The 18,213-nt window shown below is 52.9% G+C and overlaps 11 protein-coding genes across 11 annotated transcripts; 6 read left to right on the top strand and 5 right to left on the bottom strand.

The window, feature by feature from the left end:
* The first annotated feature begins 5 nt into the window (after positions 1-5).
* mrh4 (ATP-dependent RNA helicase MRH4) lies at positions 6-2,285 on the top strand. The gene has a single exon (XM_025661286.1). It carries the CDS (start codon positions 66-68, stop codon positions 1,965-1,967), a length of 1,902 nt encoding a protein of 633 aa, XP_025509808.1. The 5' UTR covers positions 6-65; the 3' UTR covers positions 1,968-2,285.
* BO85DRAFT_214555 (putative carboxylesterase) lies at positions 2,143-4,353 on the bottom strand. The gene is made up of 2 exons (XM_025654635.1): positions 2,662-4,353; positions 2,143-2,575 (listed from the first exon to the last, which is right to left on the bottom strand). Exons 1-2 carry the CDS (start codon positions 4,018-4,020, stop codon positions 2,318-2,320), a joined length of 1,617 nt encoding a protein of 538 aa, XP_025509809.1. The 5' UTR covers positions 4,021-4,353; the 3' UTR covers positions 2,143-2,317.
* A 334-nt stretch (positions 4,354-4,687) lies between these two features.
* On the bottom strand, positions 4,688-6,657 carry BO85DRAFT_443643 (SET domain-containing protein; the record flags this gene model as incomplete). Its single annotated transcript, XM_025658884.1, has 2 exons — positions 4,688-6,484; positions 6,547-6,657. 2 exons carry the CDS (start codon positions 6,655-6,657, stop codon positions 4,688-4,690), a joined length of 1,908 nt encoding a protein of 635 aa, XP_025509810.1.
* Positions 6,658-7,118: 461 nt separating this feature from the next.
* BO85DRAFT_454439 (mitochondrial 54S ribosomal protein uL14m) lies at positions 7,119-7,867 on the top strand. Its single transcript, XM_025661287.1, has 4 exons — positions 7,119-7,189; positions 7,265-7,349; positions 7,421-7,645; positions 7,718-7,867. Exons 1-4 carry the CDS (start codon positions 7,175-7,177, stop codon positions 7,786-7,788), a joined length of 396 nt encoding a protein of 131 aa, XP_025509811.1. The 5' UTR covers positions 7,119-7,174; the 3' UTR covers positions 7,789-7,867.
* Positions 7,797-8,849, bottom strand: BO85DRAFT_454440 (DNA-directed RNA polymerase II core subunit RPB9). Its single transcript, XM_025661288.1, has 4 exons — positions 8,599-8,849; positions 8,377-8,548; positions 8,088-8,177; positions 7,797-8,025 (listed from the first exon to the last, which is right to left on the bottom strand). Exons 1-4 carry the CDS (start codon positions 8,676-8,678, stop codon positions 7,981-7,983), a joined length of 387 nt encoding a protein of 128 aa, XP_025509812.1. The 5' UTR covers positions 8,679-8,849; the 3' UTR covers positions 7,797-7,980.
* A 164-nt stretch (positions 8,850-9,013) lies between these two features.
* pin1 (peptidylprolyl isomerase ESS1) lies at positions 9,014-9,920 on the top strand. The gene is made up of 4 exons (XM_025661289.1): positions 9,014-9,117; positions 9,195-9,598; positions 9,646-9,762; positions 9,834-9,920. The coding sequence occupies exons 1-4, from the start codon at positions 9,115-9,117 to the stop codon at positions 9,841-9,843; spliced, it is 534 nt and encodes a 177-aa protein (XP_025509813.1). The 5' UTR covers positions 9,014-9,114; the 3' UTR covers positions 9,844-9,920.
* An 861-nt stretch (positions 9,921-10,781) lies between these two features.
* Positions 10,782-11,745, top strand: BO85DRAFT_524792 (uncharacterized protein). The gene has a single exon (XM_025665439.1). It carries the CDS (start codon positions 10,805-10,807, stop codon positions 11,441-11,443), a length of 639 nt encoding a protein of 212 aa, XP_025509814.1. The 5' UTR covers positions 10,782-10,804; the 3' UTR covers positions 11,444-11,745.
* Positions 11,746-12,365: 620 nt separating this feature from the next.
* BO85DRAFT_432643 (uncharacterized protein) lies at positions 12,366-13,153 on the top strand (the record flags this gene model as incomplete). The annotated part of the gene is made up of 1 exon (XM_025658388.1): positions 12,366-13,153. The coding sequence occupies exon 1, from the start codon at positions 12,446-12,448 to the stop codon at positions 13,151-13,153; it is 708 nt and encodes a 235-aa protein (XP_025509815.1). The 5' UTR covers positions 12,366-12,445.
* Positions 13,154-13,167: 14 nt separating this feature from the next.
* BO85DRAFT_409033 (uncharacterized protein) lies at positions 13,168-16,180 on the bottom strand. The gene is made up of 4 exons (XM_025657427.1): positions 15,766-16,180; positions 13,602-15,707; positions 13,376-13,551; positions 13,168-13,319 (listed from the first exon to the last, which is right to left on the bottom strand). The coding sequence occupies exons 1-4, from the start codon at positions 16,048-16,050 to the stop codon at positions 13,262-13,264; spliced, it is 2,625 nt and encodes an 874-aa protein (XP_025509816.1). The 5' UTR covers positions 16,051-16,180; the 3' UTR covers positions 13,168-13,261.
* A 94-nt stretch (positions 16,181-16,274) lies between these two features.
* On the top strand, positions 16,275-17,469 carry BO85DRAFT_454448 (nuclear cap-binding protein subunit CBC2). Its single transcript, XM_025661290.1, has 5 exons — positions 16,275-16,471; positions 16,532-16,626; positions 16,675-16,719; positions 16,778-16,969; positions 17,020-17,469. The coding sequence occupies exons 1-5, from the start codon at positions 16,406-16,408 to the stop codon at positions 17,150-17,152; spliced, it is 531 nt and encodes a 176-aa protein (XP_025509817.1). The 5' UTR covers positions 16,275-16,405; the 3' UTR covers positions 17,153-17,469.
* On the bottom strand, positions 17,221-18,207 carry BO85DRAFT_432649 (pyridoxal 5'-phosphate synthase glutaminase subunit PdxT). Its single transcript, XM_025658389.1, has 2 exons — positions 17,935-18,207; positions 17,221-17,876 (listed from the first exon to the last, which is right to left on the bottom strand). The coding sequence occupies exons 1-2, from the start codon at positions 18,186-18,188 to the stop codon at positions 17,303-17,305; spliced, it is 828 nt and encodes a 275-aa protein (XP_025509818.1). The 5' UTR covers positions 18,189-18,207; the 3' UTR covers positions 17,221-17,302.
* Between the last annotated feature and the right edge of the window lie 6 nt (positions 18,208-18,213).

Raw genomic sequence — 18,213 nt, forward strand, 5'->3', positions numbered from 1 at the left:
TAGTGGTAGAAGATTCTTGACGAGCGTTCATCACTCTCTCTCATCCACCCTCACCCATCCTCACCATGAATCGCCTGGGCAGACTGTCTCTGCCGCTTCGGCCTCAAGTCTGTCTGCTCTGTCAAACGCAGGCGACCATGTCCTCTCCTCTCTCCGGATGGCAGGCCGTCCGCTCCATGGCAACCGTCCGACAGCGCCGCCAGGCCGCCCGCATGGTTCTGTCCTCCAATGTCGACAAGTCTTCCCTGAAGGAGGGACGTTCGAGAAGAGATCGTGGCGGCCCCTGGTCGGGCATGAACCAAACAGAAGCGCGCCTTCGGGATGCGCCACTGTCAAGGTCTCGGGCAGCTCTCAAGCGCTCCGGGGATGCTGAAGATGATAAGCAGAAGCCGGACAGTCCTCTCTATAAGGCGCTCAAGATGCAAACGGCATTGGCGCCCATCCCTTACGGTCGCCGAACCGCTATCAAGAATAAGATCGCAGAAGTCTCGAGTTTCGACCAATTTCCTCTGCTACCGGTCGTGCGCCACTCGATCTCTTCCCAGGCTCTCCCCGGATTGGCGGACATCGTACCAACTCCCATTCAACGCCTTGCTATCCCACAACTTCTGAAAGACCCTATCCCGAAGAGAACATCGAAAGATGTTTTTAACGATGAACCGAATTATGAACAATATCTTCTGGCTGCCGAGACCGGGTCTGGAAAGACGCTCGCCTATCTGATTCCCATGATCGACTCCCTGAAGCGTATGGAAGCGGAGGACAAGGAATTTGAAAAGCGAGAGGCGGAACAAAAGGCCAAGGAACGGGAGGAGAAGCTCAAGAACCGGGCTTTTGACATTGCCCCGGAAGAGCCTCCGCTGTCGGACGCAGGTAGACCCCGGGTCATTATCCTCGTCCCGACCTCCGAGCTGGTTGCCCAGGTTGGCGCCAAAGTCAAGGCTCTTTCGCACACGGTCAAATACCGATCGGGGATGATCTCGTCCAACCTGACCCCTCGTCGTATTAAGAGCATCCTCTTCAATCCGAGCGGAATTGACGTTCTCGTCGCCACTCCCCATCTGCTTGCTTCGATTGCCAAGACGGATCCATATGTGCTGAGTCGTGTTAGCCACCTGGTGCTGGATGAGGCAGATTCGCTCATGGACCGTTCCTTCTTGCCCACAACGACCGAGATTATCGAAAAGTCAGCCTCTTCTCTTCACAAGCTCATCCTCTGCTCCGCAACCATTCCCCGCAGTCTCGACAATCTTCTCCGTAAGCGCTACCCCGACATTCGCCGACTGACGACACCAAACCTGCATGCCATCCCCCGTCGTGTCCAGCTGGGAGTGGTGGACATCCAACGGGACCCCTACCGTGGCAACCGCAACCTGGCCTGCGCCGACGTGATCTGGTCCATTGGAAAGGCAGGCGACACCGAACCGACGCACCCCTTCCTGGCCCAGGCCGGACCCAAGGTCAAGAAGATTCTGGTTTTTGTCAACGAGCGCGAAGAAGCCGACGAGGTAGCCGAGTTCCTGCGCTCAAAGGGTATCGACGCCCAGTCCTTCTCCCGCGACTCCAGCAGCCGTAAGCAGGAGGAACTGCTGGAAGAGTTCACCGAGTCCCCAATTCCTCCCACCGCAGAGGAGATCATGCTAGCCAAGAACAAGCGCCGCCAGGACAACTCCATTCCCTTTGTCTACCCTGAACAGCAGAACAAGCCAGGCATGGAGCGCGGTCTGCCGAACACTAAGGTTCTCGTGACGACAGATATTGCCTCTCGCGGAATTGACACCATCGCCGTGAAGACGGTTATCCTCTACCACGTCCCGCACAACACCATCGATTTCATCCACCGTCTCGGCCGTCTCGGCCGCATGGGCAAGCGTGGTCGTGCCGTGGTCCTGGTCGGCAAGAAGGACCGCAAGGACGTGGTCAAGGAAGTGCGTGAGGGGATGTTCCGCGGACAGGCCTTGATTTAGGGGCAGCAACGACACCAACGACAAGCACAATCTGTACTATTATTCAACTACGGCCCAGTCAACTTACAACTGACGGAGCCTCTGACGACGGCGTTCGGAAAATGGCAACCAGGAAAGATAATATTTAGACGACATGCATTGTATGTATGCATTGACTTGAAGCATCACTCAGGATATACACGGCTGTACCTCATGTATTATAATTTGTATATTTCCCCACCACATCTCTCTACTTAGATTCCTCTTCGTCACCACATCTGTACACTATAAACAACACCCATCCATCATCTGAATAGACAACTACAAGATACTACTTACTACCAGTAGTAAATAAAAATGAATAATAAAAATCAAATAGGAATCTTCCCCCCAACCGACTTCCAAAACGCACACCGATCCTTCAACTCCGTCAACCCCACATTCTCGAACCCCTCCGTAGCAATCACAAACTCGTCCCCTGACTCCTGTACCTCCGGCACGCCGGGCTCCGACGCATTCGTCAATTTATGTGCGTTGGGGTCCCCCGTCTGGAAAAAGCTGGCGAATGCGCCCGCGTAGCCGTCGTAGATTAATGGGTCGGTTTGTTGTACGCTCGAAACGGTGTCCCACTGCATTTGCGGTATCAGTATCATCTCCATAGACAGCATATACTACATAAATAGAAGTAAAAGTAAAAGGGATGATAACAACATACCCACTCCGTATCACTCCCATGTCTCGCTGGCGGAATCACATACTCCCCGACATACCCCTTCTCCTTCGCCGCAGAAGCAACCCAATACGCCGGGCAGGCGAGGACCACGTCTCTGTACACCAGCCCAGCGCGTACGAACGTCGTATTATAGGATAATGTCTCTGCTGTACCTGAAACAGGGTAATATTTCGATGAGATGAGGTCGATATCGTTTGTATCAAGACTGGGAAGGAAACCGGTTAACCAGTTATGGAAGGACGCGAGGGAGGAGTTGAATCCGTTCGTGGTGTCTGTGTCTTCTAGTCCGGGGGGAATGAAGTTCTCGCCTTCGTGGGCGTTGTACATGCCCCAGATGAGATCTGTCTGTAGGGTGTTGGAGGAGGAAATGGCGGAGGTGAGGGGTTCGATGAGGAAGGTTCCGTCGATGACGGGGGCCCAGGTGTAGGATGAGGTGGTGTAGGTGTTATCTGCGTCGATGATGAGGCTTGCGTCGCGGATGGATTGGACGTCTACCTCTTTCAGGCATTTGAGGGTGTCGGAGGCGGTGGTGCAGTTTGTTAGGTTGACAAGCTGGGTGTAGATGGCTTCTGCTTCTGGGGCGTTGTAGGCGTAGGTTTTTGGCCAGAAGGGAGAACTGGCGAGGGCTTTGGTGAAGAGTTTGGGGTTCGAGCCGCGGCCGTTGGCGAGGATCTGGGCGACGACGGAGCCTCCGCCGGCGGATTGGCCCCAGATGGAGACGTTGTTGGGGTTGCCGCCGACGTGGTGGATGTGGGAGTTGACCCATTTCAGGGCGTATTGTTGGTCGAGAAGGCCTGGGTTGAGGTCGGAGGTGGGCGAGTCTTTGATGGCTTGGCCGGGGAGGAAGCCGAAGGCGTTGACGCGGTAGTTGGTGTAGACGACGATGTAGTCGTTTAGGGTGCTGACGTTGAGGACGGGGTAGGCGTTGGGGGGCATGCCGAAGAGGGCGTCGCCTTCGATGAAGCCGCCGCCGTAGAAGACGACGAGGACGGGGCGGTTGGTGGTGGTGGAGGTGGTGTCCCAGGGCCGGGAGTAGAGGCCTAGGTAGAGGCAGTCTTCGGAGCCGTTGACGGTGCGTTGAGGGCACATGTCGAAGGATTGGTCGGTGTCGTAGGTGCCATTGGTGGTGATGTTCAACGGGGGCTGAGGAGCTCGAAAGCGGTTCTCGCCTGTTGCTGGTGCTGCAAAGGGGATTTTGCGAAAGTAGGAGAGGTTGTAAGTGGCATCATAGCTGCCCTGGAAGGTGCCATAGTCTAGAGTGACGAGGGGGGCATCGTAGGCGCTGGTGAGGGAGTGTGTTAGCAGGAAGCACAGGGCCAGCAGGAGGCGTGGGAAGGCCATGGCTGCAGGTGGTGGTTGTATCCCTGGTGGACCTGGCTGGGGAGAGCTGCGCCGAGAGCAGCAGCATTTTATAGGGTATCATGGTTGCGATGGTAGAGTGAGGTCGGTATGAAGCAGACCGAAGTTCATTAAGATTCAATATCGGAGTTCCTGGAATACCTGCACGAGAATATCATGAGGACAAGAAATTCAAGGGGACCAAAGCGCCGACAGGGCTGCCATTGGTGCAATTATTCTCCTCCACGATGCAGCATGACGGAGATGCGGAGATGCGGAGATGCGGCACCAGCAATTTGCGGGGGGAAGGATAAGGAGGACAAGATTCTTCAAGCAACGTCCGTCAGCCGACGGGTAAAAATGAGTTAATTCCAAGACCCCGGGTTGGGGATAAAGTCGGGTAAGTACAGAAGTGTACCAAGGGCCGGGAAACGAGCAGTAATCTATACAGGGTAACCAAATGCGGAATCATTAGACTGGACAAAGCCAAAGCCAGACCAGATGAATGGGAAGCAAGATCTTTCAAACGTCTCAAAAAGCCTTTCAATATCGCCGGGCTCATGGCAACGCTCGTGCCCATCGTGAAAAGAACGCCTATTCTTCCAAACCGGACTCCAAATAAAAACCAAACTCCAGGATTAGTACTCCCAAAATCGATCCGTATCCATCATTACATAGTCATCCGAAGGGACCGGGTACGTCGTCGGCTGGCGCGCGTGTTGCGTCGGTCCTCGCCGGCTTCACTGTCCTCGGTCTCTGCGTGAGGCTCGGACAGTTCGGGCGTCGGGGTTATTCCAAAACTGACACCGCGGTCCTTGCGCGAAATGAGCGCTTCTTCCTCGGGGTACAAGAATCGGTGCACAGTGCGGTGGTCCATCACCCGTTCCTCGTCGTCTCCAGGGCCCTCTCTGTCGGTTTTCGGCCACTGAAATCCATACAGCTTGGAGTGCCGTTCGCACCGGGGACACTCACGTCGCGTCAGGTAGGAATCTTGCTGAACAAACCAAGCGTTGCATGTGCGGCAATCCACCCAGCGGTCGTATGCCTGTGCTAGAAGTTTCGAGGTTTTGGTGTAATCGCCAGGAACCCGAGCACGGGGCGGCTCAACCTCGACTGAGGGAACCACTTCCTTGCTGCGGGATTTTCGGGACTTTTTCACCACGGTACCAAGCTTCTCGTCGAGTTCGAGTGAGTCTGACAAGTCCGACAATGCATCGTTGTCTACACCCAGCATACGTCGTTCTGGCTCGGCCGGACCGGTGGAGAGATCCAGACGTCCCTCGACAGTCAAAATTGGTGCCTGCACGGTAGTCTCGGTAGTTTCCTCGACCTTGATTCGCACCGGGTTGTCACAAACGGACGTCGCGGCTGTTGAAGTTGACGAGCGGTGCGAATCGTCCAGTGAACCGGGTGAATCAGGATCGGCGGTGGTAGTGGTGGTGCTTTGCGCGGTCGATTCGGCATGGATGTCACTCTTGTTGTCGATAACGTGGTCATTGGCGGTTTCGGCTGCGGCAGCGTGTGGCACGGATAAAGCTTGGGAGGAAAGCCCGGTGCCCGCTGGCTGGACCGTGGAAGACTCGATCGAGGGTGTGAGATCAGAAAACACGACCTCGGATCTCAACTTGGAGCTCTGGCGAGTAAACTTGGTTCGTTTGCGGGGAGTCGACGAGGGAGAGCTCTCTGAATCGGTGTCGGAGACGTGCTTGCGTTTCTTGGGCGAAAGGAGAGCCTCAGAGGGCGCAGGCTCGTCGTAAGCTGGCGTGGAAGCGGGACTCTCTTGGTCGGAATCGAGCTGAGGCGCCCAGCCATTGCGGACGGCCCGTTCGCACGTCAAACAAAGACACTCGCAATTGTCAATGCCAAAGTAATCCTCTCCGTAGGACACGGTGATTTCCTCTCCGATATGAATGTTGCGGATGGCAACGACTTGCATCCCTTCCATGCCGCGCGTCACCAGTCGACCGTTGGCGTTGCAATCGTGATTGGCGAACCGAGCGGGACCCAGGAAGAAAGAGGGGGTTTTTCTGCGACTCGACATGACAATGCTAAAATCCTTTCTCTTCAGATCCAGATCCTGCTCCTCTTCCTTGGTCATGGGTACGAGGGTCCCGCTGAGGTACTTGATCTCCTGGCCCTGCTTAATGAATTTGCGGGCGCAGATGGCAGCCTCATGCTCGGTCACCGTGTAGCGATTGGTCGTAGTCACCTCAAAGGGGGAATCGGGGAGATACATCTGGATGTATTTGCGGAGATGGCGACGAAACCATTCTTTCTCCCGGTCAGTAGGCAGCTTCGCCAGGTACTTCTTGAGACCTGGCATGCTCAACAGCTTCTCTTCCGCTTTGGCAGCGTCTTTGTTGACAATGACATCGTGAAGGAGAGTGCTAGCCACATCATCATCTCTGATGCCGCGGGCGGGGTTGTATTTAGTGCGATTCTTGCGAGTGTTGGTCCAAAAGTACGCCTGCGAGGATAGTATAGTCAGCGACCAGCTACATGACGGCCAATCGAGGGTCATAAACGTACACGGTCAACCAGCGCATCTGTTGCGACGTCGTCGTAGCTGGCCAGTTTCGCGAGCGTAAGCCGATCCCGACGGTCATCGGAGGGGCTGGATTTTGCCTTGGAGACCGGCATCGTGAAATGTCGACCCAGACGATCCCATGCAAGAAGATTTGAGGGGGTGATAAGAGTGTGGGTGGATTAATGGTAGGAATGAGGCGTCAAAGCGTCAAGGGGAAGAAACAGCGGAAGGTCGGGAAGCAGAGAAGACGAGACTACTAGAAATATATATGGGCGCCAAACAGTTTTTGGGGGGTGGGAAAGGAGCGGGATTGAGAAGGAAAATTTTAGGGAACGACGTGAATACGAAGAGGAGTGACTGGCATGATGAACAAAGGAAAAGAAGGAGAGGCAGTGAAGGTTAGCGCGCATGAAAGGACAAACTCGCAGATTGCCATGATAGTAATAATTAATGTGAAGGCTGGCGCTGGTGCTGCTGCAGTGCCCCCGTCCGGGGTCGGTCGTCGGCGAAACCTGCCGGCCCGCCAAACTGCCTGGCGCTGCTTTTCTTTCGGCCATCCCCATCTCTCTCTATACTCCCCTCACTCCCCCCCGTCGTTCTTTCCACCTCCGGACAGGGTACACAGTCAAGATGATTCAATTAAAGGTGTGTGAGCGATTCTACTGATGTTCGTGATGGGGGAGAGGAGATTTTTCGCGGACTGACAAATCCCCGATCCAGACAATGCTCAACTGCATCGACAACTCCGGCGCCGCCGTTGTCGAGTGCGTGAATGTCCTGAAAAAGAAGCGCCCCGCCACCGTTGGTACGATAATTTTGCCGTTTCCATTCACTATCAAAGGGATAACACTGATGTTGGGGTTCCGGGATGAATAGGTGACCGCATCGTGGTCGTGGTCCAGAAGCAACGAAATTTCGGCCCCGACAGCAGCAACAACGTCGGTATCGCCAACAAGGTTCGCCGAGGAGACATTCGCCATGCTGTTGTCGTCCGCGCGGCCAAGGAAATGCAGCGCCCCGATGGTTCGATCGTCAAGTTCGATGACAATGCCTGTGTTCTCGTCAACAAGTCCGGAGACCCCATCGGAACGAGAATGAACGGTCAGTCTAGCCAATTACAGCGGAACATGATTGAGTCGGTATTAGAGAAATGGCTTTACTGACATATACTAGGTGTCGTGGCTACGGAACTACGAGGACGACAGTGGTCGAAGATCCTGTCGTTGGCGCCGATGCATGTGTAGGATATACCTTTTATTTGGAAGCGAATTGTTCTTATATTTATCCCGTTTGTAGCAATAGAAATTTCTTTCTCTTTTCAAACTCCCCTTTTCTTTGCCCAAACATCGCCAGAACTCCACAAAAAATGCTGCTTAACGGAACAAAAACCAAGATCGGGTATCAGGTACATGACATGTAGTATGGCAAATCGAGCATTAGACGAAAACATTGCCGCACGCGCAACAGACGTAGTAAAGTTTCTGGAAAGTAAGCGTCAGCCGATACCTTCATGGATGCGGGGTGAACCGGCATGAAGGCTTACCATTCCCGTTTCTGCGGAACGCTGTTGCGACTGGAAGAAGACTGCATCGGCTTCGCCGCAGCTCGGGCAGAGCTTGTTGGAACGAGGAAGCTAAGGAAAGAGTGGGTTAGCCACGGAAATTTCAAGACAACTTGGAATTTATCCATGACACGAGCGCGGCGCATGCTGGACCTCATGACGACGAAAAGCCATCATAATCCTCTTCGGACCAGGAGTCCTCAGAGGATGTGTCACAGACGAAGCAGGTAATCTCTTCCCCACAATGATCACAGAAACCTGGGAGACAAACCGTAGGATCAGATCCCACATCCTGGGTCACACCAGCGGTATCTCCGACTTGAGTGCTGAGCTTGTTTTGGTAAACGCAGTAGGAGGTTGCGGGCTCGCCGACATGGCAGGTTCGGCAGGTGAACATCAACCGGTTGTTGATGCGGTCTTCCTTCGGGTAGAGCAAGTTGGAACTGTAAACGTTAGCAGAAGGTTCAGAAAGAATGAAGAGATCAAAACTTACCATTCGCGGCAGAATCGAAAGTGAATTTGATCGGTGGGCTTGCTATCGCCACCGGCAGAGGGGGATGGGCTGGCAGACATTTTCGGAGGTTGTATTACTGATGAAGTGTGCCGGAAAGTAATGATTTCACGCGTATTGATATGGAGCGAGTGTGTTGTATCCGCTGGAAAGCTTTCACTTGAAACAGATAGAAACGAAAGACGCGAAGAGTGGCTGATGGGAATAGAGAAATGGCCGGGGGGATCGTCAATGGAAGTCGGAAGAAGCGTTGAACCAAGCACCACCGGCTAGTTCCATGACTTGCAGCTCACCGCCCCGTCAATGTTTGCAGTGTTTGCAACCATCCCTCCCCCGCAGTTTGTCCCGCAGCTGCAAGTACCAGCAAAGCCTCTCCGACTCCTGCAACTTTATATAACTCCACTAGTCCCCCCGCGTCATTTCTGGATCCTTGTCTTCCTTCGTGAAGCTATAGACTCCTCCGCAGATTTTAGACTTACACACATCCTTCTTCACAACATGGTATTCCCATACTCAATCCTGTCATAGAAGATCATGTTTACCCAAATTGGGATCTCTGCTGACTGTAAACACTACAGGTAGAGACAGGTCTTCCGGCAGGTTGGGAGGTTCGCCACTCCAACTCTAAGAACCTTCCCTACTACTTTAACCCTATGACGAAAGAGTCTCGCTGGGAGCCGCCGGCCGACACAGATACGGAGAAGCTCAAGTTCTATATGGCCAACTACCACAGCGGACCCGCAGGACGCTCTGATGGAAACGGTCACAATGAGGGCAAGATCCGCTGCAGCCATCTTCTCGTTAAGCACAGGGATAGTAGGCGTCCCAGCAGCTGGAGGGAAGCTGAAATCACCCGTTCGAAAGAGGAGGCTATCGAGATCCTCAGAAGCCACGAGGCGCGCATCAATGCGGGAGAAGCCAGTCTGGGTGACATTGCTGTATCGGAGTCCGACTGCAGCAGTGCTAGGAAACGTGGAGATCTGTACGTATTTATGCTACCGCTGCAGATACTGGACTAATCTATGTTAGGGGCTTCTTTGGACGGAATGAGATGCAGAAAGAGTTTGAGGACGCCGCCTTTGCACTCCAGCCTGGTCAGGTCAGTGGGATTGTGGAGACGGCCTCTGGTGTCCATTTGATTGAACGGTACGTGATCTGAGTGCGATTCAGAGATTTGCGTTGTTGATCAGCACTTGCTAACGTATCGAATTGTGCAGGGTTCAGTAAATTTCTATGATGACATATATACGTGTATTTACTTGGAAGAGATCTCTATATCTTTTTACATGAGTTCTTCTTCACAATTTGTCATTCAACGTAGATATGTAGTCTTGATGAATGTACACAAGGTATCTTTGAGCCGTAAATCAAGCGCTACAGGACGGTGGCTGTATCTTGCAGACTGTTGCTACTGACTTGGATAGGAGATGTGACTTGCATATGAGAGGCGCCTTATATTACTAGCCCAAAATTTGGTCTCTCATTCGGTTTGTTCAATCTGCAGCGCTTCCTCCCTGCTATTGGATGTGGTATCATAATGATTTTGTGCTGACCTTCGTCCTACTGTATAGCGTACCAGCCGTGATCTATCTACAACTCTACAACTACATCATACTCTACATCTGAATTTCTAGCTTTCTAAACTAGCTTTATCCGTCAGCAAACAAAACCCTAATAATCAATCAGATCAAGTCGACAACCTACTCTACGTCGTCAGCACAAGACCGGAGTGCAGGGCTGGTGTACCCTCGGATCCTGTCCTACTTGTCTGCTGAGGTGACACTGATAACTATTACTCCTGTTTGTCAGACTATCAGATCTGTCAAAGCTTCTCATCGGTTACACTGGCTTGGGATATCATCATTTGCAGTTACGATGCTTCTTCTTCTACCTTTACTACCCTGACTATCAACTTGATGCTAGCAAACATGGATCAAGGAAAGATGAAGGAATGGAAAGCTGGAAGTCCAATCCGGTCACATCTATGGTTTTCCATCCTTGTCCGACTAGCCTGCCCGACTAGGCAGATGGAGGCGGTGATGGGGAGCTTCCGCGAGAGCTTCAGCTCTCTCCGTCGCTCTGCACAAGTGCAGTCCGGTCCTTTTGCAGTGTCTCCATTTGATGCTCTCCCATCTTTCATCGCTCAACCTCCTCACATTCCATCTCAGAAAGAGATTTCTTAACAAAAATGTCCTTGCCAGCGCCTGAGTCTACCAAATTCCCGTTCTCGCCTCGGCCTGATTCCGTCGATGCCTACCTGGCTGAGCAGGGTATGCTGTCGGTCTCAGAACAACGCATCAATGACGTCCTGACTCAGTCTGGCATAAGAGCTGAATGCATCTACCTTCCCCAACACCTTTCTAGGATCCTTCCCTCGAGGTTAATTCACGTCGTCTCACGAATACGCTTCGAGGCCTACAAAGCCATTATGATCATGCGGATCTGTAACTCCTGGTACCGAAGGAGGTATGAAAACCTGCACCCTGACGACGACTCCCCGTTTCTTCAACGGCATATTCAATCTGTCCAGCTCCTCCTTGGGTGGGACAAGGACAACAAGCCTGTCAAAGACCAGCCTATTGCGGTGGCGGACCAGAAAATCCCTGAAGGTTCGATCACGTTGGGCTCGCACCGGCGCAGATACACAGCCTACAAAGATTTTCATGATGAAATGGTGTGGAATTTTCGTGTTGGGGTCTACTACGCCAGATTATTTATCTACCACAAGCTAGCGACCAAATATTTCAACTCCCATTTACCGTCGGATGTCCTCCCTGCGTTCAATGCCTGGAAGCAGGAGATTTTCATACGGAGACCCGAAAATTGATTCGTCTGTCGAAGAGCGTCCCCCTTTCTCCTTTGTACGAGGTCGCTGTGGATGAGCTGGCCACCGGCCATTACCCAAAAAGTCGAAGGTGGTGAGGCAATTGCACGAACTTGGAAAGCCTTCGCAACAGGTCCGCATAGCTATTAGCTCTTCCTTCTTGAACGACCAGCTGCATGAAGTATGGTGTTAATGAGGCTATGGAGTTCTTGGTTGTTCATATTCTGGGCTACGAGTGTCATGACTGATGTGGGAACGAGAACATGCATAAACAGTTTTGGGAAATTGCTTTTGTTGGATATTTCGGCTATTTCTTTATTCAAGTGTGGGCTTACCCATACATTGCTTTAGATAAAAAAAAACATAAATCGCTTTGACAATACATTCACTGTAGTGCTGTATGGATTTAGTCGGAAACACCCAGACACTTGCCCGTTATAATCTGACAGTTCCCATACCGACGCTGCTAAACGACACCACCTGCCGTTCATACCATATCTCACAATGAGAGAGGTCATACTTTCTTCGCTCGTTAACTTTCTCTGTGTACAATACTTAAAGCACTGATCATCTCCTTCTCAGATCATTCAGATTCATCCATGTGATTCGATTCACTACTACTCTTCATTTCTCACGTGAGCATCAAACCCTACTAGGATTATCCTTTCTTGAAAAGAGGTAAGTACCATCCATCAACAATACCTTTAAGAACATATATATACCTCTTGCAACTTGATTGTGTTTTCTGTCATTATATTCTAAATTAATGTCATGCATCACTGTTCTCCCTATCTCACCCAACAAACAACATACACATCCACCTACCCGCACCCCAGATATATATCCATCCCTCTCCCTCATCCAACCATCCACACTCCAACACAAACAATCCAGCATACAGTTGCCTTGACAATAACCATACTAACTACTCTCAAACCTAGCAACTCATCCTCCGACAACCAAAACCAACCCACCCTCAACCCCCCTCCCACTCAAACAAAAAGAATGTGCCTAACCCTAACAACCAAACACCCCCTCTGCGGATGCCTCACCACCACAACATTCACGCCCTGCCGCCTCATCCCCTGGAACCGGTGTCTGCGACGCGAGATGATAATAGTGGAGGGAACGCGTCGACGGAATAATCTTCTCTGCGAAGCTTGCAGCGACAGCAGCAGCAGATATTCCGAACGGAGAATGAACAGACTATGCACTCTAATGACATGTCTTGAGGGATTTGACTCGGACGTTGAGTTTGCTGGTTTGGATGTAGATGATGAACAACATGGTCAGGATGACGGTGTTCAGGAGTTCCGGTTGGGAGAACATGATGGTTATAATAATGGCGATGGTGGTAGTGGTGGGAGTAGTGATGAGGGTTGGTATGGAGATGGAGATGGAGATGGAGATGGAGAAGAAGGGGATGAGGAAGAATATATAGATGAGTCCTCCTCCTCCTCCTCCTCAGAGGAAGAACTGGTGGTGCTTCGGTGTGACCTGAGTAGAGTTTGTGATTCGATTGCTTCGTCGCGCGTTTGTCATGGCGCTGGGGTGATGGGGAGGGAGAAGAGGCGATTTGGGAGAGGGAGGGTCCGGGGGCCTAAGAGGAGGGATACGGCTGATGAGGAGGCTATGGAGATGGATATGGCGATGGCGAGGGCGAGGGTGGTGGATGAGAGGGGTTCTTCTATTTCTACGGTCTCATCGATATGATGGGGTTGTTTGATGTGGGTAAGAGATTGACCGTGATTGCATTCGTAGTATTTCTAGTCAAGTCAAAACAAGCCAGTTCATGCATGTTTCTAACTACTGTGGTATCCATTATAACGCTGTGTTGAGCCGTTCGAGACGCGATGTGATGTTGTCGATGATAGCCGATCTAGAGTATCTCGTTAGTGTATGACCCTATAGTCATGAAGAATGAAGCAGACGTACTCTCGTTCCACCATATGCATAGCATCCGCAACCTTTTGCTTTTGTAGTCGTGCTGAAACCGAAACACGGGGTTGAGCACCACCTGGCGACGCTGGACTGCCGGGTTCAGCGGCGATGGGCGACTTGACTGCAAGAGTCTTGGCCTCGCTGAGGAGATCGCCGGCAATCTCCTTCACCTATAAAATTGTTAGTATCATGCTTATTAGACACGCTGGAATGAACTTACAGCAGCGATTCGTTGTGTCAGGTCGCCATCGCCCTCCGGCTGATCTACTGACTCTGACAATGTCTCAACTTCAGTGACCCACGACTTCTCCTTATCGCTGAGTGGCCGGCCACCAGATTTCAAGACCTTGTTACGCAGTGCTTCGTAGCGTTGTACAAGCTGTGCCTGCTTGTCCTTCGCTGCCTGCAGTCGCTGGTCCAGTGCTTCTCCGTTGCGGGACCCCTCCATCCGTTTGCCATCCTCGCCAATTTCGCTGGACACGCCCTTGACTCGGTCAGCCACGTCGGCGAGCTGTTTCAGCTGATCACGCATCTCGCCCTGCAAACGCTCGCAGCGGCGGAAGAGGTCAGAGGCGGCGCGCTCGAGGGCGTTGGTGTGGGCGGACAGGATGCGGTGCGCAGCTGCAACCAGGTCCAGTGTGGCAGGGGATAGCCGAACTTGCTCCTTCAAGGCCTGGCGTTGACGGTGCGGGACGTGTTTGTCGATGAAGAACTCCAGAGGGGGCTCTGCGTAGAAGATGGCCGGGACTTGGTATGGAGGCCGACGAGGGGGCAGGATGGGCGAGCCCGGGACTTGTTCCTCCGGGTCGAAGATGTGGAGATCGGCGATGGAGGGAAGAACCTCTGGTGCGTCCAAGATGGCAGCGTGAGGGGTGGAGGAGTGAGATGTGAGTAGCAAGTAGCCCAGGTCGTAATCGTAGTACACCAATGCGGCTGGTAGGTGGCCCGTCAAGTCTTTGGCGCCTGCGGCAATTCCATCAACCTCAAGTATCCGTTCTCTCAAAGACGCAGTGCCTTCGCAAAGGATTTGCAGGCGGAAAGAACTGCCGGCGGTGTCCTCTGACTGCAGCTCAGCCTCGAGTCGCTGAACCCAGGAAGTGAGAGAAATATAGGTGACGTTGTTGGTGTTCGTAACGAAGAAGCTGTACCGCGAGTAGGCATCCTTTGTGAAAGTAGGCCAGTTGCTGGACGAGTCACGCTCCCCTTTAATCGTGTCCAAGGATTCCACGAGCAGGAGATCGGATGGTTCAGAGACAGGAGTGCTGAAGACGTTCTTCTTCGCCTTAGGGAGCCACTGTCCTTCAACGCCATCGAGCTCGAGGCAAACATGAATTCTACCGCTTCCAGTCGAAAGGCAGATGACCGTGGCAGACAGACGGTCATCTCCGCTCTCTTCCAGAGCGCGCACCTCTTCACCCATCATGAGCGCATCGAGATCGACCTTGGCACCGATGACCAGGATATCGCAGAGGTCCAGGTCATCGATCTCATCGCCCGTGTCGAACCGGAACGGGCCCTGTAATCTGGGGATCGCACTGGGATTGGCTGGGCGCGTGAGGACGTCAGACCCAGAGCCCGTCTCCGAATCAAACTCCGTATGTAAAGGATCCTGGTTATCAATTTCGGCCAGCCAGTCGTACTGCTGCCGGCAGGCAGTCAGGTCATCCTCATACTCGGCAGGATCCTCCTCCAAAGAAGCCAGCTTAGGAACAATAGCCGCAGTCAACGAAGGGATGGTAGTTGACGGCGCACGCCACTTGGAGGGCAACAACGGACACAGAGCGTATAGATCGCCTGGTCTCATTGCAACCCACAGAGTCATAGGTGCCCATGCATCCTCGCGTTCATTTCCGCTGCCACCAAAGCAAGCAGACGCAACTTCCATGTCGATAAAGTCAGCCGAGAATCCCTTGTTCTTCCCGAATCCCGACGGCGCAAAGTCCTGGTCCGATGAGGTTCCGTCCACCAACTTCCTCAGGTCAACAGCCAGGGTCGGACGGTCAAACGACCAGTGGTTGTTCCGATCCAATTCCCACACTCGGACTGCAGCATCAGCCGTGATAGTCACAAAACAGCCCCCGAGGTTGGTGTGTACGCCCAATGGATGCCATAGCGCTGACACCACAGGCGATTCGGGAATGACGTGGGTGGTCGGACCAAGCTGATAAGATTTCACGCGGATGGGAGAGCTGTCTGTTCCAGACAGATGGGAAGGATCAGGCAGGACGGCGATGAAGACGGTGCGATCGGCAACAATAGCTAGGAATGCGCCATTTGGCGAGGGAATCAATTGACGGATTTTCTCGAAGACAGGAACATTTAGGACCTATACGGCATCAGTTTAGCTTCAGATCAGCAATAAAGCACTGGTAAATTTGTCCTACCCTGTACTGCACAGTGCGATCCTCAGACTGCTGCTTGTCATTCGACCTGGAGTTGTGCTGCCATTCATCCTTCAGTCTGGTCAGGCTGGACCAGCGAATCTGGTTATCAACGACGGTAAATAGTTCATTCCCCCGCTTCGCTTGAATGCGCGTAGGTCCCGAATAGACGACTTCTTTCGTTCCGGGTGTATGTTCTGGTGATTTGGAGCCGGAGCTGGCAAAGATGGAGGCACCCGGCGCCGGGCGCGAGAGCCACGGCGGAGTGTAGCTAATGACTTTCGGCATGGTAGAGGGCGATTCTTTATGGCAAACAAGTTGAGATTGACAAGCCTTACAATCTCATCCTGCGCTTGAAGCCAAATGCGAGAGGGGAGGGAAGAAGCCGAAAGCACGATGGAGAGGAAAGGCAATAAACAGCTCCCGTCGGGGAAATTTTGGGCGGAAGCTGAAGCTGGATTGAAGAAGGGCGGCGCGCCAAGAAGCAAGACTCCCGTTGGTTGTTGCTTCAGCTTCCCGACCTGTTCGGATCTTCTTTGCAGAATCACTTTCTCTCGTTGTTTAGTGAACTCCGCTCACATAGCTTCCCGGCGTTCATCGTTATTTCTTTTATTCAATTTTTGCTTGCCTAACGCCGAGCATCATGAGCACCCTCGTTCACAACACCGTTGAACGCCTCGACCGGCCGAGTGCCTACTACCTGGGCAAGGTGAGCTTCGTCCCCAAGGCTACCGAACCATTACAATACTAATTGGTGAACTCTCTTCAGAACAAGCGTCGCAAGTTCAGCCACGATGAGGTCGAAAAGCCTGAAGATCCCGTCGACAACCTAAAGGATGCCACCACTCTCTACGTCGGTAATCTGTACGTTATGGAACGATCGCCTCTGTCAAGTCCATGCTAACAGCACAGTTCTTTCTACACCACCGAAGAGCAGATCCACGAACTATTTGCCAAGTGAGCGGAAACCACCACCAAATGCGCTATCTACGAGTAACGAGCTGACCGAGTACAGGTGCGGCGAGATTAAGCGACTAGTTATGGGTCTGGATCGGTACAACAAGACCCCCTGCGGATTTTGCTTCGTCGAGTACTACACCCACCAGGATGCGCTGGACTGTTTGAAATACATTGGTGGCACAAAGCTGGATGAGAGAATTATCCGGACGGATCTGGATCCTGGCTTCGAGGAGGGTCGGCAATACGGGTATGTACATGATCGGGATTCTCAAAGGTGCAGGCTGCTGACGTTGGTAGACGTGGTAAATCGGGTGGTCAGGTCCGCGACGAGTACCGCGAGGAATACGACCCTGGCCGTGGTGGCTATGGACGTGCCTATGCAGATGACCAGCGACGACGGGAGGAAGAGGAGTACGGCAAGGGTAAGTAAAAAGGGGAAGACAGACATATTCAGGTTGGCGCAAAAACGGCGTTTTTATATGTACAATCTATTTCTATCATTGCTAGAAAGGCATTCAAGAAAGAAAAATTTACATCCACTACCCCAACGCTATGCATCATCAGTCATGATGTTGCCTCTTTATGTGTGATGCGCGGCATGTCTTTTCTTCACTGATTCCTCGACCTGGCGCAACCACCACGCGTGGATGCGGGCATCGTCAGTCAGCTCCGGGTGGAAGCTTGTTCCAAAGACGTTCCCTTGGCGGACCGCGATAATGTCCCCCGTCTCGTCATCGGCGTTAATGGGCGTTCCCTGGCAGGCCAATCTGGCAGCCCGTCCGGGCAGAGCTGCCAAAACCTCCACACTATCTGCCATGGCTTGACGAGCGACCTCGTCTTCCGCCTGGCGCGCCGGCGCAATGACAGTTTCTTCACGCTGGGCCTCGGCCACTTGTTCGCCCTCTTGGTGAGGGAGGATTTTCTCCACGACGGGGGCGCGGATAAAGACGGCGGGGAAGGCGGGCTGATTAGCGCCCAGGAAGGGCAGGTCGAGAGGGGCCTGGAAACTCTCGGTCTGTCGGCCGAAATGGTTGCGATTGACACGCACGTCCAACCCACCGATCAAATCCTGACCACCTTTCTTTGTGCGGTTGGCCGACTCAGCGAGGAGGATCAGACCGGCGCAGGTACCCCAAGTAGGCCTCCGATGGACCCTGGATGCCAATCAGTATGAACCATAGAGCAATGATGCGGAAAATCGACCAGACATACTTGACAAAGTCTCGCAAAGGCTCCAAAAGGTTAGACCTAGCGGCAACAAGGGCCATGGTTGTGCTTTCGCCTCCGGGCAGCACCAGCGCATCGCATCGCTCGAGTTCCTGCGGGGTGCGCACTTCGATGAAGTCCCATTGCGAGGCGGAACTGCGGTCTTTGGCGGGCAAATCGGCGGCCGCACTCTTCAGCAACTGGATATGTTCGTAGAAGGCGCCTTGCAAGGCGAGCACGCCGACAGTGATGCAGCCCATGGCGAAGTATAGAATGTGAGTCAGT

The sequence above is a fragment of the Aspergillus piperis genome (assembly GCF_003184755.1).
Source record: "Aspergillus piperis CBS 112811 unplaced genomic scaffold BO85scaffold_38, whole genome shotgun sequence".
NCBI lineage: Eukaryota > Fungi > Ascomycota > Eurotiomycetes > Eurotiales > Aspergillaceae > Aspergillus > Aspergillus piperis.